General features: G+C 45.1%; 1 protein-coding gene across 2 annotated transcripts in view; it reads left to right on the top strand.

Annotated features, from left to right (window-relative positions):
• Nucleotides 1-24,046, top strand: part of Dnah8 (dynein axonemal heavy chain 8) — a 195,825-nt gene that overhangs the window by 112,803 nt on the left and 58,976 nt on the right. For both annotated transcript variants that reach the window (XM_048347828.1, XM_048347830.1), the window contains exons 65-78: nt 390-508; nt 2,203-2,306; nt 3,526-3,702; nt 6,288-6,455; nt 7,307-7,522; nt 10,006-10,143; nt 11,609-11,736; nt 12,452-12,623; nt 14,198-14,353; nt 15,684-15,839; nt 19,077-19,259; nt 21,257-21,362; nt 22,614-22,866; nt 22,982-23,172. In XM_048347828.1, the coding sequence (XP_048203785.1) occupies nt 390-508; nt 2,203-2,306; nt 3,526-3,702; nt 6,288-6,455; nt 7,307-7,522; nt 10,006-10,143; nt 11,609-11,736; nt 12,452-12,623; nt 14,198-14,353; nt 15,684-15,839; nt 19,077-19,259; nt 21,257-21,362; nt 22,614-22,866; nt 22,982-23,172 (2,267 nt within the window). The remainder of the gene's footprint in view (nt 1-389; nt 509-2,202; nt 2,307-3,525; nt 3,703-6,287; nt 6,456-7,306; nt 7,523-10,005; nt 10,144-11,608; nt 11,737-12,451; nt 12,624-14,197; nt 14,354-15,683; nt 15,840-19,076; nt 19,260-21,256; nt 21,363-22,613; nt 22,867-22,981; nt 23,173-24,046) is intronic.

Genomic DNA, 24,046 nt, shown 5'->3' with positions numbered 1-24,046 from the left:
CCACCCAGGATCTAGCAGTGAATGGGATCTGTAGCAATAGCACAGTTCATTAAAAAAAAAATTCTTATCTAATATTTATCCAGAAGGATAAGTTGTCTGAGTTTATCCACCTATCCTATTTTATCAGATCTTTACAAGTTCTAAGAGAGGCTGGGACCACAGGACCCACATTCTTCTCTCGGGGTTTCCATGTATGGAAATAGTCACTGAGCGTAGGGGACAAGGTCAAGTCCAAGACTCCCCGGGGTCAGAGTGGCAGGCAGCAATGCAGTGCTCATTTGCCGTTCTCCTTTGAGGGGACCACTTCTCAGTGGGATGAGGACCGGAAGGGACATTGGATGGGAGAACCCCAGGATGACCAGGGTGCCCATTTCTATGTTCTCTTTCAGGTACCGCCGAAGAGCACACGTGACTCCCAAATCTTACCTTTCATTTATAAATGGCTATAAAAACATTTACACCGAGAAGGTGAAATATATCAATGAACAAGCTGACCGCATGAATATTGGTAAGAAGAAATGGAACCTCAGCCTTTTAATTTTTTTTTAGGGTGCACTTGATAGTGATATCATTTTATGGAGTGGCAATTACTGTATGTGAGAGTAAAAAAAAAATGAACTTGACTGTAGTGGAGATGTTTAGAGAAAACCTTTTAAGAAATCTTTTGAGCTGTCAGGAAACTGGGCAGGGAGATTATAAACAGAGGTAGCCTGTTTTCTCTCTAGATCCACCGCTGCCAGTTCGCTCAGTTCAGCTCTGGTCTTGCCCGTGGCTGGAGCCACTATCGGCCCTTAGTGCCTGCTTGCCCATAGGGAGAAGACGGAACTTGAGGACTGACTGCACTCTCAGTCTTTGGTTTTGATGCCTTGATTCGTCTCAATTCTGCCCTGTTAATGCCTCCCAAATCTCTCGCAAATGAGAAAAGCAAAGCAGACACAAACTAGGACAAAAATGCAAAGGAAAGGTAGTTTACCGAGTGTGGACTTCCTGAGTGACTGACTATCTGCCTTGGTAGGATATGGAGGAAAGCGTACAGTTGAACAGATCGCTTGCCCAGAAAGCATGTGGCTGGAACAATCCAAAGCACCGGTGTTCTCCTCTTTCATTTGTCCTAAACGAAACTTGGCCACACAGGGTCACTGAGCTGTGAGCTCTGTGAAGAAACTGCTGTGGTTTCTCTGGTGACATCACTTCTTATTGCTTTTCTGTAGGACATTCTAGAATCTGTGATACATTGCAGCTGACTGATGTACGCAGGCCATGAGAGCTGACTGGCAAATGTCAGCCATTTTATGATCTGATTGTTAAACATAACTGGTATTGACAACTGAGTCATATACACTTACCTTTAAGCAAATCACACTAAAATTTAAGACCATTAAATACTCAAAATTCATCACTTTTGTTTTTACTCTGATGTACTACTATTTAGTGTTTTGGAGGAACTTGATTTCTGTGCTGTTTATTACTGTGGAGCTAGACAGTGGTGTGCAAGGGAGGGTCTCTTGGAAGCTTGAAATCAGGCATGGGTGTGTGTGTGTTTGCATCAGCAAATTGGAAAAGACACAATGAATGTTTCCCAGTCCCTAGAGACCGAAGATGCTAGACATTTCTTTACCCTCTTCCACTATCTAAAATCCACTTGTAATGTGAAGAAGTCGCTGTTTTCACAGTCCTGAAAGTAAGTTACAGGGCCAGTCACCTAACTTTTATAAATTACCTTCATGTTTATTAATAACAGCAATGTTAACATGGATTCTAGTTCTTTTACCACCTCAACTGTGATATGCTACAGAGGCAAAATTGGTTGGTGTGAACTATTAACAAAGCCAAAGTGTCCCTAAGCCGGCCAACCCGGGCCAAACTAATCTCAGTGGCTAGGACATAATGTCGTTCCCTTAAATGTAGCTAAATGGTCTTCTCTGATTGGTATTATTTTTTTGGTGCCACACAAGGGCATCAAGTAGATGATATTCTTTAATCAGAACTGTTTTCTTTGCCTTGTTGAAAGCCTCAGAGTCATAGCCAGTGTGCTTGTTCCTAAGATAGGTGTAGTTTTTTAAAGCTTTTGTTCATAATTAATTATCGTGTGCTTGTTATCTTACATATACAGTGCCGTATAAATAGTAAGTACTGAGTAAATATTTGATGGAGGGAATGTGCATCTGCTCAGCAGGAGTATGTATGTGTATGTTTGTAAAGGTCTCGATAAGCTTATGGAAGCAAGTGAGTCAGTTGCTAAACTCTCCCAGGATCTGGCGGTGAAGGAGAAGGAGTTAGCCGTGGCGTCTGTGAAAGCGGATGAAGTGAGTTTGCTTTTATATTGATTCTGTCACTAATTATAAGGAACTTTTTTATATTAAAGAGTAATTTTTTTTGCCAGTCCTAGGGCTTGAACTCAAGGCATAAGCACTGTCCCTGGCTTCTTTGTGCTCAAGGCTAGCACTCTACCACTTGAGCCACAGCGCCACTTCTGGCCTTTTCCATATATATGTGGTGCTAAGGAATTGAACCCAAGGCTTCATGTATGCGAGGCAAGCACTCTACCACTAGGCCATATTCCCAGCCCCAAAGAGTATTATTTTTAAGTGCAAGAAAAATACAGCATAAATCTGGTCTTTAACTGGTAGCTTTAGACTTTAGCTGGAGGCTGATATCTGAGAATTGCAGTTCAAAACCAGCCTGGGCAAGAAAGTCTGTGAGACATGTATCTCTAATTAACCAGAAAACTGGAAACTGGAAGTGCAGCTGTGGCTCAAAGTGGTAGAGCTCTTGAGTGAAAAAGCTCAGGGACAGCACCCAGGCCCTGAATTCAAGCCCCAGGACCAACCAAACACACACACACACACACACACACACACACACACACACACACACACACACTAAACCTACAGATTAGTTCTGAAAAAGTGTTCTCAAAGACCCTTATTTTTGGTCAACTTATACCAAGAATTTTCAAACTCTTATGTTCTCTGCGGGGTCTTACACATAGTCTCTCTCTCTCTCTCTCTCTCTCTCTCTCTCTCTCTCTCTCTCTCTCTCTCTCTCTCTCTCTCCTCCCCCCCTTTCTCTTTGTCCCTCTCATCTGTCTATGATTCTCTGCTTTGACTGTGACCTACATTTCATCTTTAAGGTTCTTCATGGCACAGTTTTCTAGGATGGCTTCAAGTCTTATTGAATTTTTGTTGAGGGGGGAGAAGGATAACAGGAAACACTGGTAACACGCAAAGCCCATCTGTACCCCTGGGTGAAGGGTATATATATATGTGCGTGTGGCTGTTGCAGCCACCGCTTTAGGCTTCCATCACCTCCATGTGCCAGTTAAGGGTAGAAACTTGGATTTGGCCCCTAGACCAGCGGCGGAAGCGATCGAGCTGCCCGCCCAGGGCGCGGTCCCAGCAGAAGGGCCGGCCAGGCCGGGACGCTGGCTCTCACCCGCGTGGTTGCGTAGTCTGCTGGGAACACAGCCTCTCATCTGTGGGGCTCTTCTCCGCTTGGCTCTCACCTGTTCTCTCCGTTGCGCAGGTGCTGGCGGAAGTCACAATAAGTGCCCAGGCTTCGGCCAAAGTGAAAAATGAAGTGCAGGAGGTGAAAGACAAAGCCCAGAAGATCGTGGACGAAATCGATTCCGAGAAAGTCAAAGCGGAGACGAAGCTGGAGGCCGCGAAGCCGGCCCTGGAGGAGGCGGAGGCCGCCCTGAACGTGAGTGAGCGGCCGGCCCGGCCACGCTCCCGGGTGCCACGTTCCGGTCAGCGAGAGAACCCAGCCCAGTCCCTAACACGACTGGTAGCCTTGTCTGGGTCGATTCTGGGTTTTGAAGTTACACTGTTTAAAGTTGTCACTTCCGTTTGTCTACTTCTGTCCCGCAGATCAACCTTGCAGGAGAGCGGGGGGGGGGGGGGGGGGGGGGGGGGGGGGGGGGAGGGGGGAGGCTCTTAAACAGTTGTGAGCCAGGTGACAGATCCAGAGCCTCCTGGCTCCCCGTCTCCTCTCCGGCTAACACTGCTCCCTTTAAGGCCCTCTTGTTGTTCCTTCTGTCTTAAAGTTCCAGGCTAGTTATTCACAGCCACGAGGCAAGAGTGACACAACTCCTTTCTTTCCTTAAAAAAACAAAACAACAAACCCAAGAAAGCACACTTGAGAAATTCTTTTGTTTTATTTTTGTTAATACTAGGATTTGAACTTAGAGCCTCCAACTTGCTGGGCAAACACCCCTCCCCTTGAGCCACGTTCTCAGTCCTCCTTCTTTTTCCTTTTTGTCCCCCTTTTGATCTTCCCTTCCCCTCCCCTTCCCCCTTCCCCTCCCTTCATATACATAAGCATTAAAAGTAATGGATGTTACGTTTTTAGCTGGTAGTCTCTATACCTATAATCCTATCTACTCTAGAGGTCGAGACCAAGAAGATCATAGTCAAAGCCAGCCCTTGGAAGAAATGTTTGCAAGACTCCGTCTCCAAAATAACTATCAAAAACTAGACAGGGCTGGGCATTGGTAGCTCACACCTATAATGCTCAGGACGCTGAGATCTGAGGTTTGCAATTCAAAGCCAGCCTGGGCAGAAAAGTCCCCATGAGACTCTTATTTCCAATAAACTTCTTTTTTTTTTTTTTTTTTGGCCAGTCCTGGGCCTTGGACTCAGGGCCTGAGCACTGTCCCTGGCTTCTTCCCGCTCAAGGCTAGCACTCTGCCACTTGAGCCACAGCGCCGCTTCTGGCCGTTTTCTGTATATGTGGTGCTGGGGAATCGAACCTAGGGCCTCGTGTATCCGAGGCAGGCACTCTTGCCACTAGGCTATATCCCCAGCCCTCCAATAAACTTCTTGAAAAAGCCAGAAATGGTGCTGTGGCTCAAGGGTAGAGCGCTAGCCTTGAGCACTAAGAAGCTCAGGGACAGAGCCCAGGCCGAATTCCTAGAATCAACAACAACAACAACAAAAACTAGACTGGAAGTGTAACTCAAGTTGTAGAGCACCAACTGAGCAAACAAGTCCAATGAATGGGAGGACCCTAAGTTCAAACCCTAAGACCACAAAAAAGGGAACAAATAATGACATGTAGACAATGGCTGCTGCTGCTGCTAACCTGTCCCCTGCCTGTCTCGTAAACTTCGTTTCTTCTCATTTTGTCCCTACACACAATATGATGCACCTCTATCTAGGCTTCTGGAAAAATCATGATCTGTTACCTCTGAAGTGTATCTCTCTCTCTTCCAGGAATGCTTTTCCTAACCTTCCTTCTCTTTACATGAGAGCCACTCTTCAAATCTGGGCTGAGACCCCACTCCTTCCAGAAACCTCTCACTTCTTCTAGAGGCTTTTTGTTTGTTTATTTGTTTCTAGCCATGTCTATCCTGGTGTCACAGCAACACTCCTAGTTTAAGAAAGTTGTGTTTTCTCTTCATTCCTTGGGAAATTAGGAACCATCACAAAGGGAATGAAGGAGGATGAATACAGTCCAAATAGAGAACTTGCAACTATGAGGATAATACAATAAAAGTTACTGAAATTGTTTTGGGAAGAGAGAAGAGGGAGGTTGATAGAGAGGGTGAGATTGATTGGAATATATTGTATATTGGCATGGAAATATAACAAGTGGCATCCCTCCCTGTGTAACTAAAGTGTAAGCTAATGAGAGAGAGAGAGAGAGAGAGAGAGAGAGAGAGAGAGAGAATGGCATCATTGAAATCATTGAACCAAGAGAATCTTGGGACAATGTATCAGTCATACAGTCTCCCAGTCTTTCCTGTCTTGAATATTAGGACCAGGCAAATGCTTTAAGCCCAAATCATCTCACTGATAGCTCTCAAAAATATTTTGAGAGATGTATTTTATAATAACTTCTCTTATTTCCCTTTAATCCCAACCCCCTTCCCGGCACAAGGCAGCCATGTAGAAACATGGAGACTGAAAGCGGGCTTTCTGAGACCCAGGGCTTTGTCACGTCCGCGGAACCCACATGGGTGTGGATTCTTTGCTTTGAAGACTCAGGTTATCTGGATGTTACACATGTGCATTGGCACCCGTCCGGGGTGCTGGCAATGAATGGTAGTGATTAATTGAGGCAGCAGGGAATAGGGAATTAAAGTAAACAAGAAACCAACTGAACAGTCTGTAAACAACAAGGAGAGATATGTTATGCAGAAATCTTGGAATTGAAACCCTTGAGAAAATGGCAGTGATTGGTGATTAAATGTGTTTGAAAGTTTTTGGTCTTAATTATTCCTTCGCTTCCCATATCTATGACAACACTACTCAACATAGATATTGAATCCTGTTCCCAAACGACAGACTATCAAGCCGAACGACATTGCCACAGTCAGGAAGCTGGCAAAACCCCCGCATCTTATTATGAGGATCATGGACTGCGTACTGTTACTGTTTCAAAAGAAAATCGACCCTGTTACGATGGATCCAGAGAAACCTTGCTGCAAGCCATCCTGGGGAGAGTCGTTAAAGGCAAGTACACCTTATCTTTGTGAAGTCTTAGAGGGGTATGTAGTCCCCGGGAGGATATTTCCTATGAGGCCCAGCTGGCGATGACTGGTTTGTGGGCCTGGAAGAGTTTTTCTTAAACTACCCGTGTTACTCAGTGTCCCATCACTGTAACAGAATACCCGAGATCATCAAGGTATAAGAAAGTCAGGCTTAAACCGGGCACTGGTGGCTCACACCTGTCATCCTAGCTACTCAGAAGGTTCAAAGTCAGCTTTGGAAGAGAAATCTGAGAGACTCATTTCCAACTAACCAGCAAAATGCTGAAAGTGCAGCTGTGGTTCAAATAGTAGAGTACATACCAGCCTAGAGCTATAAAAGCCAAGTGAAGGCACAAGTCCCTGAGTTCAAGCCCTAGTCCTGGCACAAGCACATGCACGCACATGCATGCACACACGCGCGCACACACACACACACACACACACACACTGCATTACAGGAGTAGACTTGAAGCTAATTGTTTTGATGAGATCTGTCTAGAACCAATGGCTTGACTTGGTTCTATGGTCTCAGCGGTAACCCCGCCCAGTCTCTGAAAGAAGGCTGGTATGGCCAGTGGCAGGTACACCCACTTAGTGGATTGGAAAGTGATATTATTTTTCCTTTTTTTTTTGCCATGGAAACTTGGAGATAAATTTGCAATGTACAGATTTAGGTTGACTAATTCCAGTAGCAGTAGGTGGCATATTTAGAGTAAATTGACTTGTTACTTCTTTGAAAAGGAAAAAAAAAAGTCTATTTAGAAGTCTACACTGGTGTAGGAGGAAAATACCTCTCTCATCCCAGGCCTGAGAGATTGTGATACTGTTTTCCAGCTGATGAGTGCGACCGGGTTCCTGTGGAATCTTCAGCAGTTCCCAAAGGACACAATCAACGAAGAGACGGTGGAGTTGTTACAGCCCTATTTCAATATGGATGATTACACTTTTGAAAGCGCCAAGAAAGTCTGTGGGAATGTGGCTGGCCTGCTGTCCTGGACACTCGCGATGGCCATATTTTATGGCATCAACAGGGAAGTGTTGCCTCTGAAGGTAAATCTCCATCCTCCTCCCCGTAAATCCTATTTCATAAAGTCAACAGTCGCTATCCTGCTATTAGCAGAAGCCAGCCTGGGGAAGAGAATTCTGCCAGACTTCATCTCCAACTCATCACAGAAATGCCATACCAGAGGCATGGTTCAAACAGTAGAGCTCCACTAATGAGCCAAGAAAGTGAGCATAAGGCCCTGGGTTCAAGTCCTAAAAATCACACATAAAAACTAGAAAAAACAAACACAAAAATGCTCTGTGAAGGAAAGAAAATAGTATCTGGTGGTGATTATATAATACCTAGCTAGGTATCTTAAGTGGAAATGAACAAAAGCACCCTCACAACTTGAGGTCTTGCCACATGTCGCCCATCCTCCACAGAGCTGGTGGCCTTGCAAGTGTGCACACGCAGGACTCAGGTGTAGCAAAGTCTGAGCTTCGTCTACTGCTCTTCTATTGCCTCCTGGAAATTCTTAAGAACCTTGTAAGGAGGGTGAGGGTAGGGGGGAGTCCTCCATTTTCATTTGCATCAGAATTGCCCTCCAATCTATGGATCCAGTTCGTCTAGGTGGGCGTAAAATAATAGCCATATAGGAATTTCACGTAGAATTTTCATTTCGGCGGTACTGGAGTTTGAACCCAGGGCCTCGCACTTGCTAGGCGGGTGCTTTACCTCTTGAACATGCCCCTAGCCCTTTTCGTTTTCAGATATGTTTACAGGGGATATTGTGGTTTTGCCCAGGCTGGCCTGGAATGCAGTTGTCCTAGTCATACCTCACGAGTAGCTGGGGTGCCAGTTCCACGCCACCGCACCCTCTATAAATGACAGGGGTCTCAATAACTTTCTTGCTTGGGCTGGTCTAGAACCACAATTCTCCTGATCTCCACCTCCTAAATAGCTGAGATTACAAGCATGAGTCAGCATATTCAGAGTCACACAATATTATTTTTTAATTGACTACATTGTACCTTCTTGAACATAAGCAAGTGATACTAAATTATATCTCACTGACAAAAAATGAATTGTATCCCTGAAGTCCTTGATTAAATTCCCCAAAGCAGAAATTCCTGGGGTCCCATGCTCTGAGTATAAGTAATAAAATTACGAAGTTTATATTTACAAAAAAAAAAAAGCACCAGTTACTTGTATGTAGGGAATTATGAAAGAAGCTAGATGCCAGAAGTGTTGAAATGTGGCTGAAATAGCCTAGTATTAGCCTTTAAGTGCATCAGAAAAACTAGACTTTCTACAGAAGAGTTAAAGTACATACTCACAAACACATACACACCATGTGTAAAGTAAACATAAGAGAGCTAATAAAAGTGACATTAAAATCAAGAGAGGAGAAAAGCCGTCAAATTAATGAGCAAATCTAAGAACTGGTGCTTGGCGAAAAAAATAAATAGTAAAGAGCTATGCTACTAGAAAATCTAATCAAGAAGAAAATATACAAAAATAAACGAGCAGAGGAAGAGAAGCCTATATAATCATAGATGTGTGGATTTCAATAATTAAAGAACCAAGGTTTCTATAATTATATGTAAGTTCATTTGATAGTCTTAGTGAATGGAAAGTTTTCTTCAGAAAAAAAAAAGCTGAACTCAAGTAAGTCAAACACTGAGAAAGAAAACAAGATGATCCAAGCCTAGATTACTGGTTCATTTATTTTAACTTTACAAGACACAGATAATTATGGTATTGTAGGACTCAGAAAAAGAAAGGTCAACATAGATTGTTTGCAACTATGAAAACAGAACAAGAAAATCAACTGAAAATTGTTTTGGGAAGGGAAGATTGGGGAAAGAAGGATATTAGAGTGGTAGGATTGATTGGGACACATTTTAAAAGTCTGGACTGGTAACAGTGTAACCTTTCTCTTCTGCATAAATGTAAGCTAGTAACTAAACAGAAAGAAAAAAGATGAAATTCCACCTGCAGTAATTTCAAAGAATCCTTACAAAAGTAACAATGTAAAATATTTACATAACCAATAGCATTTATCACCATATTACATGAATTACAAATGGAGGGAAGGACATTCATAAAAGCAGTGAGAAGGCTAAGTTATGAGGAATTCACCTTGTACCTGCTGCTGTTCCACTAACGGTCATCAAAATGCTTAATGATGTGGAGAAAATAATTCAGGGTATAATCAACAACACCAACACGCCCCCCCCCCCCAAAAAAAAATCCCACTTATTACCTGCTTACATTTGGAGAGTATGTCTTAGAAAAATCAAGGGCAATTCTTGCTCTGCTTCCTGGATATTGCTACATTTTCTATTTTTTTTTTTTTACCATATTGAACATTAGTAATTAAAAGGGGAGAAATATAATGAAATACCTCCAAGATCTCTCCCCAAGCTGCAAACGCATAAGCCACTGCACAAATGAAGTCCTTTCTGCCGTCATTTACCAGTTGGAATCATGCATGCTTCATAGAACTGTTACTGCTGTTTGCACACCACCTGCTCCTGTGTTTTAGGCGAACCTGGCCAAGCAGGAAGGCCGCTTGGCCGTGGCTAACGCTGAGCTAGGGAAAGCCCAGGCACTGCTGGACGAGAAGCAAGCCGAGCTGGATAAAGTACAAGCGAAATTTGACGCAGCAATGAATGAGAAAATGGTGAGATCAAACGTACTCAGTGATGAAACTTTCACCCGATGATGTGTTGTGTTGTGAAATTAGGCCAATGTTCGTGGTAAAAGGGCTCACCAGAATGTCTTGATTCCCTGGCGGTGTCTTCCTAGTTGAGTTGTTGGTACTCAAGTTCTTTTGGTGTTTTTCATCATCATAAAACTGTAGGTCTTATCAAGAAGGCTGATTTTTTTTTTTTTTTTTAGTTAGAACACTGGACTAGGGCTCAGGTCCTTATTAACTGTGCAAATTGGGGCCCATTAACTATGCAGATGGGGACCCATTGACCTAGCTTTAGCTGGTAATGGGTCCCCACCTGACTGGCCTCTTGAGACAGGCTATAAAGCTGTGCTCTAAGTGTTGGAGTTGCCTCATGGGGAGGACACCCTTGATATGAAGGGCCTGCTGATTTCTGGTTGTGATTACTTCCTCCACTGCCTGTGGTAAACTTACAGTGTGACATCATGGCATGACAACTTGATATTCGATTTCTACCCAATGGTGGATTGGACTTAAATAAAGCCAGGCTGTAGTGGCTCATGCCTGTAGTGTTAGCTGCTTAGTAATCTGAGATTTGAGTATTGAGGTTCAAGGTTCGACATCAAATCTGAGACACTTACCTCCAGTTAACTCACAAAAAGCCAGAAGTAGAGGTGTGGCTCAATTGGTAGAGTGACAGTTGTAAGCAGGAAAAGCCAAATGAGGGTACAGTGCCCTAAGTTTCAGCTTCAGTACTGGCACAGACCAAAAAAAATGAACTTAAATAAATTTAAGAGTATAGATAACATTGAAATGCAATTTTTAAAAAATCATGCATTGCCTTTGTTTTAAATATAATTTAATTGTAAGGTTTTATACTTTAATTTTTATAAAACTGCCTGCCACACACCATCTTTTGTGTGGAAAAGTTGATAGAGAATTTTGTCATTAAATACAAGACCTTAAGGTGCTGTTCTTTTACTGGTCCAACATTATCTTGAAAATATTTTAAAATATAAATGCACTTTTCAAACTCACACATAAAAACAGCTAGTTGGAATTGGAGGTGTGACTCAGATGGTAGAGCAAAAAAGTGAATGGACAGTGTCCAGGCCGTGAGTTCAAGCCTCCCCAGTTCCAGCACAAAAACAAAACACAAAAAGAACAGGTTCTTCAAATGCTTGGGGAAGCCACGTGATGTTTTGATACATTTATCTCCCTCACTATATGACATTTCTTTATTGTTTCCTGGAAATACATACATACTAGAAATACTACTTCCATTTACATGCTTTCAGTTCTCTCCTAGAAAGTCTGCTTTTCTTGACGTTTTGTGTGGTAAAAATCTCTATATCTTGCCTGAACGATGGGAAATTAATGTGTGACGTCCTGTCTGTGTCTTCCATGCAGCCTTATGTGTGAATTTTCAAGCAAGCTACAGGTTCTCTAGAATGTTCTTCCTTTCTCTATGCAGGATCTGCTCAATGATGCGGACATGTGCCGGAAGAAGATGCAGGCCGCCTCTGCCCTCATCGACGGGCTGAGCGGAGAGAAGGTCCGCTGGACCCAGCAAAGTAAAGAGTTCAAAGCTCAGATCAACCGGTAGGGGTTTTAGACTTGGTTTGTCGTCCCCCTCCTCCTTAGCTGATCGCTCCAAGTCAAGTGCTTTTCTCCTCCCCTTCCGTCTTGGAATCCAATCGCCTAAATAAGTAGGAAGGCTGGCACATGCGCTCAGGAGATGGGGGGTAGGGGGGTGGGACGTGGTGGAGCTTTCTCACCACAGTGGTGACTTGAAGGCATGGATCCATGGTTTGTTCTAGATTCAATGGTTTGTTGTTGTTCTTGGTTTTTTTTTTTGGTGCTGACATCTAAATTCTTGGAAAACTTAAAGGGAGGGAATGAAAAGAGAACTAGGGGCTGGCAGCAGTGGCTCACTCACATCTGTGATCCCAGCGCTTCAGGAGGCCGAGATCTGAAGATCGAAGCCCCAAGCCAGCCTAGGCAGGAAAGTCTAGAAGGGAAGAAGGGAAGGAGAGCTAGTGGAGTGGGCGTCTGGTTGTGTCTGTGTGTTTTCCGGGAGCCTAGTTCTGTCCCCGTGGCTTCAGGAGGGACGTTTCTTGTTCCTTTGTCCCTTGACCTCCTCCTTTGACCTGTAGATTTGGGGGATCTCATGCCGGCCTCTGCGTGCTTGGCAGCGGTAAAGGTCGAGCTCACCAGCGCGGACTGCATGCTGTGAGCTGCGCAGGTCCTTGAGGGAAAAGCTTGCCACGCGTGAGGTGCCTGAGTGGGTGCCGGCTTCTGTGCTCTTCCCCGACAGGCTGGTGGGCGACGTGCTGCTGTGCACCGGCTTCCTCTCCTACCTGGGGCCTTTCAATCAGATATTCAGGAACTACTTGCTTAAAGAGCAGTGGGAGTTGGAGTTGAGGTCCCGGAAGATTCCTTTCACGGAAAACCTGAATCTGATTGCCATGTTGGTGGATCCCCCGACGGTGAGTTTTACTTTCCTGTCACATTTGCATTTTAGCCTCCTTTTTGTTCTTAACAAAGAAATTATGGTCCACCTATTGTTTGCCCACCCCCCATTTTCTTTTCATTGAAAAGATGGTTTTGAAAAAGCAGAAGGATGGAAAAAGAACAGAATATTCTTTGTGGTACAAGGAGTTCCTTTGCATGCTGCAAAATCCTGCTTTCTAATGGCACTGTTGGGAACCAAAAGATCACTTGTAAATCCCCTGCTTGCCAGCACGGAGCTGTTCTCGTGTCTTCATTATTTATGTAAACTATTCCTGCTGTAAGCTGGGCACCGGTGGCTCACGCCTGTAATCCTAGCTACTTAGGAGGCTGAGACCTGGAGATCGTGGTTCAGAGCCAGCCCGGCAAGAAAGTACGTGAGACTCTTATTGCCGGTAAACTACTCAGAAAAAGCTGGAAGTGGTGCTGTGGCCCAAGTGGTAGAGCGCTAGCCTTGAGCACAAAGAGGCTTAAGGACACACCCAGGCCCCCAGGTCAAGCCCCAGGACCATTATGCTGCCTTCCTGCTCTCTTCCAAACATTTAAGGCATCTTGTGATGTCTAATAACCAAGTGGTTATTAGATCACTGTATCACTGAAGTCATTGTGGGCCCCACTCTTAGCCCTCCTCTCTGGAGTTTGGCACAAGGTCCTGTTGGTGTCCAGAATAACTTTCAGAGCTCCAGTGGAAATACATACTCTCTAGGCAATTTGTATTTATGAGTTTCAGTCCTGATTTGCAAATATGCTCTCCAGTTGCTGCTTCCCTAGGGGCTGTGATGCCATTAATTTTATGCTGTCTGTTCAAAAGTTAAAGATTAGTCTTCTTCAATTCTAAGAGCATTGAACACACTTCCTGACAGGGAATTGTGTGTGAGCAGAACAGGGGGCACCGGAGAAGTGAGGTGGGCCAGGGTATTCCTTATTCACCATGGCCCTGGGAAGACCTGGGGGATCATTTCACACAAGTGGACACTGGCGACATGGCTGGGTCTCTGGTGATTTTACTGACCTTGTGGACCAAGGTTTGTGATACTCCCACATTTGAGGCAGGAGGTGTCGTAAGTGTCAGTAACGAACTCATACCAGAGTACATCTTAGAAATGTACACTGCTTCCCCTGAGGATGGAAATGCAGCAATGGAAAGGCTTAAAACCGAGTCTTGGATCACCAGTGAAAGGACTCTTTTCTTTCTGAGCACTGTCCCTGGCTTCTTTGTGTTCAATGCTAGCACTTTACCACTTGAGCCACAGCGCCACTTCTGGCTCTCTCTGTATATGTGGTGCTGAGGAATTGAACCTAGGGCTTCATGATGCTAGGCAAGCACTCTACCACTAAGCCACATTCCCAGCACCCCCCCTTTTAAGTTTATGTTATTTGGTTCATATTTGCAACTGTTTTTATTTAATTCTCAATACCACATGAACAGTCTCAAAGGGAAAGAAATAGATCCAAATTTGAACTTTGTTTTTCACATTATGGAAACTCTTAATTATTAAGGAAAACATCCTTTTTCTTACTTGAATGGCCCTTTTCACTTCCTGTTAACCAGATTGGTGAGTGGGGCTTGCAAGGACTTCCGGGAGATGACCTCTCAATTCAGAATGGCATTATTGTGACAAAGGCCACCAGATACCCACTCCTCATAGATCCACAGACTCAGGGCAAAACTTGGATTAAATCGAAGGAAAAAGAAAATGATTTGCAGGTATGTAACAGTTTGGCGCATTGGAAATGATATTTTCCCCCCAAAATTTGTATGGAATTTACCAGTCATAAGGTTGCCACCTGTGTTAGCTTCCCATGAATGTAACAGATGCCTGAGAGAAGCAGCCGAGGCTTATTTTGGCTCACAGGTTTGGAGATTGCAGTCCTTGATTGGTTGGCTCCATTGTGTTTGGACCTGGGACAAGGTTCACTGTGTGGCTGGTGTGTTGGTTATTTTTGTGTGACTCTGACAAGTTACCTCACACAGAATAGCTTAAAGGACGGAGGAAGGGCCTGGCCCTTGGTTTCAGGGAGCTCCATCTGTGGTTGCTGGGCTCCGGGCACTTGGGTGGAACTTCATGGTGGGGGGACTCTGTGGTGGAGGAGCTAGGTCCCCTCATGACAGACAGGAAGCAGGGAGGTGGGAGGGCCTGGGACAAGAAACACCCACCAAGGCCACACTGCCAATGACTCACTTCCTACCCTGAGGCCTCACCTCTTTAGGCTTCTGTCACCTCCCAAAATAGCACCACCAACTGGGTACTAAACCTTAGCTACACAAACCTATAGGAGGGAAATAAAGAGAGGAAGGAGGGGGCTGGGGTTCCGGTATCTCCTTCAAAGTCACCTTCGTCATGACCTAACGGCCCCCACTCTGCTTCTTCAGCTATCCAATGAGCCCTTGGTCTATGAACCCATGAGGACATCCACACTACAGAATCATCTCTCTGACAGATACTCGCTTGTTGAACTTTGCTAACAGCCACATGGGGCAACAGCCCTGGTTATGGTCGTTATTTTCCATTTTCTCTCGACCTTTCTCTCTCTCATCTTGTTCATTCTCCGGTCCTATTGTTGCCTTTGCCAGTGTTGAATATGGCTTTCCTATTGGTCACTTGAAAATGTGGATTCATGGGAAAGAGGCAGAGGCCATTTAGGTACTCATCCTACACGGCAGGCCCCAGCTCAGTGTTGGCCTTGAAGTCTAATGCAGGGTCAAGTCTAAAGTGAGGGTAGACCGGGGCAGGATAGCGACGACGTAAGCTTAATAGGGTTTATCCTGACAGCTCCCTCCATTGTCAGCGGCCGAGCTCGGCCACGCCGGCTTCGGGAGGCTGCCGGAGTCTCCCCTGCAGACCAGGGAGATGGCATTGTCCATCAGGGTGTCCCCAATCCAGGACCCGGCCGCGTGTTGAGATGCATTTGGCTTGTAGCTTTTATTTGTTTATAAAGAAGGCTCCCTGTGTCCCCTGCCCAGCCTGCCTTTTGTTCTTCCTGGGGAAAGGGACGGGCTCCACGACATTCGCTACCCAGGCGTGCCTGGCTTTCAGGTGACGTCTCTGAACCACAAGTACTTCCGCACGCACCTGGAGGACTGCCTGTCCCTGGGCCGACCCCTCCTCATCGAGGACATCCGGGAAGAGCTGGACCCCGCCCTGGATAACGTGTTAGAGAAAAACTTCATCAAGTCGGGCACCAGCTTCAAGGTGAGCTTTCCTCTTGGAAGAGAGGAGCAAGGGTGACATCTACTTATCTTTTTGAGCATAGCAGTGAAAGCGGTTGCTTTCTGGTGGTAGTGTATAGTACACTGGGAAATCAACCCCACGCGGGATTCCTTTCCGTTGTTTTGTGTTTTTGTTTAATTATTCAGGCATAAAAGTGGTCCTCATTTCTTCTCTTTCAAAGTGGCAGCCATCACTTGGCTTGTCTTTAATTGGAAACTAACAATTATATAGACTTAGAGGGTACAATGTATTGTACATTTCAAAATTGCTAAAAGTTTTTAAAATTTAAGTTCTCCCTCCCCTCATTTTTTCTTTTTTTTTGTTGTTAGCATGGGGGTTTAAACGCGGGGCCTTGTGCTCTACCACTTGAGCCACACTCCTAGTCCTTTTGTGTCTCAGTGGTTTTCAGATGGGGTCTCAGGTTTTCACCTGTGGCTGGCGGCTTCCGTCTATAATCTTCCTACGTATACCCTCTGAGCAGCTGGGATTACAGGTTTATACCATCAGGTGGAGCTTGTTGGCTGAGATGAGAATTTCACTGGACATTTTGCCCAGAGTGGCCTGGAACTACAATTCTCTTGACTTCAGCTCCATAAATTTACTTTTTTTAACTGATATATAAAAACATTAAAAAATTATACTAATTGGTACAATGTGATACTTTGATAACTTATTTTTATAAAAATATAAAATATAAAATTTTATAATTTATACAGGTTTTAATTTATAAAAAATCACAGAGGAGACAAGTGGCTTGCTAAGAGTGGTCATTTAGTTAAAACTAAGTGACATATTAAGGAAACAGACTTCTGATCTCAATAACAGGATGTTAGCATTACACAGGAAAAAATACTTGTGGCAATTCTGAAAACATTAGGTTTTTCCAAGTCATGTGCATACTTTAAAAAGAAAACCCAATTTCTTCACTAGAGAAAATAGCATTTTAATAAATAGATATTGATTTGTCCATTGCTCTCATTATTAATTTTCAGTCTAAACTTATCCACTTTGCTGGAAGCTATGAAATATTCTTTCCAGTTATTGATGGTAATATGAATTGTTTTCTGAGATTCTCTTTTAACTGCGATTAGTCTCTCCTTTTAATTTTTTTTGGTATTATTTCTGACTTAAGTTTTTGGGTTTTTTTTTTTGCCAGTCCTGGGGCTTGAACTCAGGGCCTGAGCACTGTCCCTGGCTTCGTTTTGCTCAAGGCTAGCACTCTACCTCTTGAGCCACAGCGCCACTTCCGGCTTTTTCTATATATGTGGTGCTAAGGAATTGAACCCAGGGCTTCATGTATATGAGGCAAGCACTCTACCATTAGGCCATATTCCCAGCCCCCCGACTAAAATTTTTTGTTCCACTTTGGCCTCCTTGTTGTACTCAAGTATCAGTGAATAAGTAAAGAATGTGCATGTTCTCTTTAAGCGAAGATGGACTTATTTGTAAAATTCTGATGCTCATGATGTGAATTATTTTTTATGCATTTTGGTTTACGGAGTCTCTGGTGTATCCTTAAGCTTGCAAACATTTGTGGGGGAAATTGAATGAAACTCAGTGAATGTTGTGAAGAATTGGTGTAGTTCTCCTCTGAGCTTCCGAAGCAGAATTTGTCTGTTTCCGATAAGGGAGCTGAGAACAAAATCTGAGTGATTTGTTTGGCTACTGTGGACTCTGCACATTTTTTTTAAACAGCACTGAACTATTATATTGATGGAGCTTGTATATATGTGAAGTGTCTAACGTGATGCTTCGATGGAATGGTAACCATAATCCAGTTAATTAATAGATCTGCTGCCAGCCATGCTGTGCCTTAGATCTGGAGAACTTGTCCATCTTGCAGATGAAAGTGTGTGCCTTTTCACCAACACCTCCCCATTCCCACCTCCACCCCCAGGTGAACATGGTTGCCTCCTGTGCTTCTAGAAGTTTGACCTTCTAAAGGTATTCCCTCTAAGTGAGATCATATATAATATTTGTCTTCTGCGTCTGGATTGTTTATATGCTTTCTTTAACATGCCAAAGGAATTTACAGAGCCTCTGTTTTGAGGGTCTTTTGGGTTTGTTTGTTTTTGTTTTTTTTTTAAGCTATGCACCATTGATTCATGCCTTTAATCCTAGTTACTCAGGAGGCTGAAATCTGGAGGATCAAGGTTTGAGGCCAGCTCAGGCAGAAAAGTTCACTGGACTTCATTTCCAAAATAACCAGGGCAAAGCAAGGCTGGTGGTGTGACTCAAGTAGGAGAGTGCCAGCCTAGGAAACCTAGGCTCAAATCCCAGTTCTGAGCTCAAACCCCAGTCCAACCTCTAGATTCTTTCCTTTGGTGTGAAGGCATGGTGCTTGGGATGCAACCTTGGCCTTTGGTTTTTGTCACGTGCAGGATTGAAATTAACTAGAAATCAAAGACACTGTAAAATGCTATAACTTCCACCTGAGATTTAGATTGCGAAAAATCCAACACGATTGTCTTCCAGTGTACTGCAAATAGCCATGCCTAAGGTAAATGTTATCACTTTGGAAATGAAAAAAAGTTGGCTTTTTTTTTCTTAGAAAATTATACACTTTTTTGTTGTCAAATATGTTTGAGATATGACTGTGGAATGCAACATAATACTTGCTATAAGTATAATGAAGTTTTATAATAGCAAACCGTTTCCTCATCTGGAAAAGAAAAATCACAGCTTCTATGCCATGAAACAATTGGTGAGAATGATAATGACGAAATGTTGCACTCAAACCTTAGATGTGTCCTTTATTCACCATTTGCCTGAAGTAATCCTTGCAGTTGAGTTGCTTACTATTATGGCCTAAGCCATCTTCAGCAGAGTGGGATGCTGGTGGCTCATGCCTGTCATTCTAGCTATTCAGAAGGCTGAGGTCTGAGGACCCAGGTTCAAAGCCAGCAGGGGGCAGGAAAGCCCATGAGACTCTGAGCTCCAATTAACCAGCAAAAAGCCAGCAGTGGAGCTGTGGCACAAGTGGTAAGAGCACCAGCCTTGAGCAGCAGAGCCAAGCCCGGCATCTTGGGCAGAACCACAGATCTAAATCACTGGCAAATGATCAGGCTTTATTTTTTAAGACCAGTGGTAAAATGTTGACAGCTTCCCTTTGAGCTCATTCAAGCTCCACAGCCTGGCTCGTGGTCAGCGCTCTGCCGCACGGGGGCCAGATTTCTGGTGCTGTGGCGAGCGGTCGCTCAGGCACACCGGTCTGCGCAGGTGAAGGTGGGCGACAAGGAGTGTGACATCATGGACACCTTCAAGCTGTACATCACCACCAAGCTGCCCAACCCGGCCTTCACGCCCGAGATCAACGCCAAGACCTCCGTCATCGACTTCACCGTCACCATGAAGGGGCTGGAGAACCAGCTGCTGCGGAGGGTCATCCTCACCGAGAAGCAGGTGCGTGCCGGGGCGGAGGGCGGAGGGCGGAGGGTCGAGGGTCATCCTCACCCAGAAGCAAGTCTGAGGGGGCAGGGAGGACAGGAGGAGAGGGCAGAGGGCACACCCCGGGACACACTGCATACATATGCCTGCCACACACACATGCATACCACATATACACACCACACACTTACACCGCATACACACATACACACTCTTGTGTGTCGGCCTTGGTGCGTATGGGGGTGGTGTGTATAGATGGACGATGTCTGGGGACTGAGGTTCAGGGGAAAACGGCTCCTGGCTGCTGGGCTTCGCACTGACCGCCCCCTGTGCGGGCTGGTGGGCGGGTGGGTGACCACTGCGGCCCCCTAGTCACGGGGTGCCTGCCGGCAGAGCCCGGGCACTCAAGGAACAAGGAACTGCTGAGCCTTGGAAGACTGTAAGAGATAGATTTAAGATTAAGTTAATTTTGGAGGTAATGCTCAGAAAACATTAAATGTGATGCATAAACTATATTTGCATACATTGAATATATTTGCATAAAGCACAAGAAAGTCGACGTTTGCTTAAATATAATTGATTTTAGTATTCAAGGAAAAGACAAGGTTAGAAATCATAAGAAGGAAGAGGCGTACAGAGAGGGAGGGAGGACAGGAGAGGATGAGGGGCGGACGGGGAGAGAGGAGGCACAAACAGGACCACACGCGCAAGGAGAAGGGAAGGAGACATGACAGGACTTTCTGAGAGCCCCCCCCCGTACCCCCTCTGTATCAGGGGTCTCACCCTGGGGCAGGCCCTGGGAAGGGGCCGGCTTGGTGGTGTGGACAGAGCACTGTCCCTGCTGTCCTTGTTGCTGGATCTGTTTCCAGCAAACCTGAGGCTTCTTCCACAGTTCTCGGGCCCAGCTCCTCCGTGAGGCTGTCCTGTCTAATGGGCGCACAGGTAAACGCTAACAGGAGTTGTGTTGATGTTACAGTTTCTGGATTTAGACATTGGGTTCTGGCTATGTGACAGAATGTGGCCCTTGGGAGATGTGGTAACGTGTCTGGTGGTAAAGATCATGACATCGCGAGAAGAGAGTTTTCAACAACTTATCACCACCTCCAGCAGCAAGAGTAGGTGGAGATAAGAGTTAAGCCAAAGAGTTACTTGGGAGATGCAAATAAAGGGTCTAGAAATGTTCACTGTATTCATTTTACAAACTTAGGGACCTCTGAAATGATTCCCAGGAATACTTTTGTTGTTGTTGTTGGCTATGGGGCTTGAACTCAGGACCTGGGCACTGTCTTGGAGCTCTTTTGCTCAACGCTAGCGCTCTACCACTTGGAATCACAGATCCACTTCCAGTTTTCTGAAGAGTCTCATGGACTCAACTGCCTAGGCTGGCTTTGACCCCTGATCCTCAGATTTCAGGCTTCTGAGTAGTAGCTAGGATTATAGGCATGAGCCACTGGTGCCCAGCCCCACGTAGAATTTTAAAGCTGCATAATTTGTGTAGGAAGGAAGCCTTCCAAATAGCCACCATAACCCCGCTGGCCAAGGAGTTGCCCGTCAGTGGCAAAGGAATTTGCACCGGTGAGTTCTCCTATACCAGACCTGGTCCTGGTGCTGGGCTAGGCCGGACCCATGCCAAGAGCTCACGGTTGGCCTGGGCGCTCCCCCTTTATTTCTTGGTATCTTCCTAGGTATCTCCAAGGCCTTGCTTTCTGTAGATAGAGTTTGTGTTTCTCAGAGGGGCAGGAGGAGAAGAGGGCACAGAGAATGGTGCACTTTTTTGCATGGAGCTAGAGAGAGAATAGAGGTTCAGGGGTGGTGGTGGTGGTGGTACTGGTGCTGAGTATTTCAGTATACAGTACTACAGAATCTTACTGTCGGTGGACATAGACTTAATTATTCAGAGAAACAAAAATACGTCTGGATGTAACTGATGGTAGTCACCGTGGTTGAACCTTTCAACCTTTCAACTACAATTGTGATGTTGTTATTATTTACTGTTTTGTTTTCAATGATAGGAACTGGAGTCTGAGAGGGTTAAACTTATGGAGGATGTTACTTTTAACAAGCGGAAGATGAAAGAACTTGAAGATAACCTGCTGTATAAATTGAGCGCCACCAAAGGTATCGATCGTGATGTGAAGAAATAATCCAATAACGGATCCCGAGGACAGATTTCTCAATGCCCTTCACCGTGACTGCAGGTGTCAGGAAATAGACCAGTTTCCAGGGAAAATAACAACAACAACAACAACAACAAAAACCCATCCAGGTGGCTTCTAGCTAGCTGTTGAGAAGGGCTGCAGTGAGAATCTGCCTTTGGAATTAGCAGCCAGATGCTGAGCACCTGGGAAATAAAACCGTTTCCTTGATATAATTGCTCTCTCCAGAGAAAAATAAGGGTCCCAGTAGAGCTAGGAAACCCCTAATAGGCTCATTTGCTCGCCCACAGGAAACTAATGTGCTCAATCTATTCTTTTCCTACGGTGATTCTTTCATTTGGCTTTGAAATGCAGCCAGCAACGTGGTGGGTTATGACATGCTAAGTCCAATGAGGAGAACCTGACTTATCTTGACTTGACTTCTCTCATAAAAGCCAAGGGCAGGGCTCTTCTCTGGGCAGCTCAAATCACCATAGCAACTCCCCCCCCCCCCCGCTGTGGGGATGAAATCTCTCCACAAGATAGTAGAAAACATTTTATTCTAAAAATAATAATAATGTCAACAAATCTCATATTGTTCTAGTATAGGCAAATCACCACGGCCTCATTAGATTCCTAGATTTGTTAAAATCTAGTCTTCAATATTTCTACTGCGGCACTTGAATCTCTGGATTAAAAGCAGAAAAGAGAAACTTAACCTCTTAAAACTATGCCTCAAAGATGAGCTGGGCGCAGTAGCGCACACCTGCAACCCCAGCTGTTTGGGATTCTGAGGCAGAAGGGTTGTAAAGTCATAGGCCGGCCTGATCTGTATTGTTCAGAGTGAAAAAAATTTAAAAGTGGGTATGGACATAGCATGTGTGAGGCCCTCGGTACCAAAAAAAATATATATATATATTTTAAAAAAACGAACTTGGCATATCAAAAGCGGCTTTCCATGTTTTAAATTGACTTCATTGCTATATGCATGTGATTCCATTCCCTCCCTCCCTCCTTCCCTCCCTCCCTCCCTCCCTCCCTTCCTTCCTCCCTCCCTCCCTCCCTCCCTCCCTTCCTCCTCCATCCTCAATCCCCCAAGTAGCTTGGATGGCAGGTGCGATCCACCGGCACACCTAGCTTCAAGTTGGAAATCATGACTTCGTAAGCACCGGGGGTCTTGCTTGCTTTCCGTCCATTCTCTCTGTGCCCACACTTCTCCCGTCCGGACTTTCAGGTTCCTTGGTAGATGATGAGTCTCTCATTGGCGTCCTGAGAACCACCAAGCAGACGGCCGCTGAGGTCAGTGAGAAGCTGCACGTGGCAGCCGAAACAGAGATCAAGATCAACACGGCCCAGGAGGAGTTCCGGCCGGCAGCCACCAGGGGGAGCATCCTCTACTTCCTCATCACAGAGATGAGTATGGTCAACATCATGTACCAGACGTCGCTGGCCCAGTTCCTCAAGTTGTTTGACCAGTCTATGGCCAGGTGAGCTGGCCGCCCCCACCAGGCTGCTCCGGAGTGGGAAGGGCCACGCTTCGGTGGCATTTCCACTCATTCACAATCAGCTCCCGACCTCTTTGACTTGGAAAATCCCTCGCAGATCTGAAAAGTCTCCATTACCTCAAAAGAGAATCACCAATATCATCGAGTACCTGACGTACGAAGTGTTTACATACTCGGTCAGGGGCCTGTACGAAAACCACAAGTTCCTCTTCGTCCTCCTCATGACCCTGAAGATCGACCTTCAGAGGGGGACCGTGAAGCCCCGGGAATTTCATGCTCTCATCAAAGGTAAGAAGTTTGGAACATGGGTGTGTAAAGGATAATGCTTTTTCGGTACGCCCTGAACCCATTCTTGTGATGCGCTAGGGAATTGTGCCCTATGAAGGTGCTATTCTTCTTATAATGTCTTTTAGTTCTAATTTCCATTAATTTTCTCTGGTTTCGTATGATTCACGTAGGTGGTAATCTGTGACTTTTCTTTTTAGCTATGTAATTGCACTTGACATGTTTATTGTTACTCAACCTTAGAACCTGTTACCAAGGCAAGTTTTGCTTCTGATAATCTTGCCGGCCCTCCCTCCTTCCCTCATTCTTTCCTTCCTCTTTTCCCTCCCTCCCTCCTTCCCTCCAGAAGGTGCTGGAAATTTGGAAATGCACCTGAGACTCCTGGCCTGTGTGCTTTGGGTCTGGTTGATTGAAAGAGAAGCTAGACTGAGACTCTTGAAGTGGGACCTTGGGGCTTCAGAATAGGCCAGGTTTTGCTGCCACAAAAGTCCAGTACTACGAACTTCTTCTCCAGCATCTCATTTTTAGTTGCCCAGAAATCCAGGTTCACCTCTGTAATTATTAGGGAAGAGGAAAGCAAATGTATACTGGCTCCAAAAAGTGACATGTTACTTATTCCCACATTTTCTTGACCAAAGCAAGACACACATCTAACTTCCAAGAGACCAGAGAAACACACCCACCACCTCCTTCTCAGAAGACAGGGTAACCTAATGTTGGTGAACAGCCCAGTGACAATGCAGACTTCGTGAATTTGAGAGACACAAGCTCTCACTGGGACTCAGGGCTACCTCCCCAGGGCTGTTGAGCCAGAGGCCTTGAATCCTGTGGGAATCTTGAAAGCAGTAACATCCAAAGCGCTTGGATCTCGAGCCCC

The sequence above is a fragment of the Perognathus longimembris genome, chromosome 6, assembly GCF_023159225.1.
Source record: "Perognathus longimembris pacificus isolate PPM17 chromosome 6, ASM2315922v1, whole genome shotgun sequence".
NCBI classification, from domain to species: domain Eukaryota; kingdom Metazoa; phylum Chordata; class Mammalia; order Rodentia; family Heteromyidae; genus Perognathus; species Perognathus longimembris.
The sequence above is the reverse complement of the archived record's forward strand: the minus strand, read 5'-3'. Positions and strand labels throughout refer to the sequence as shown.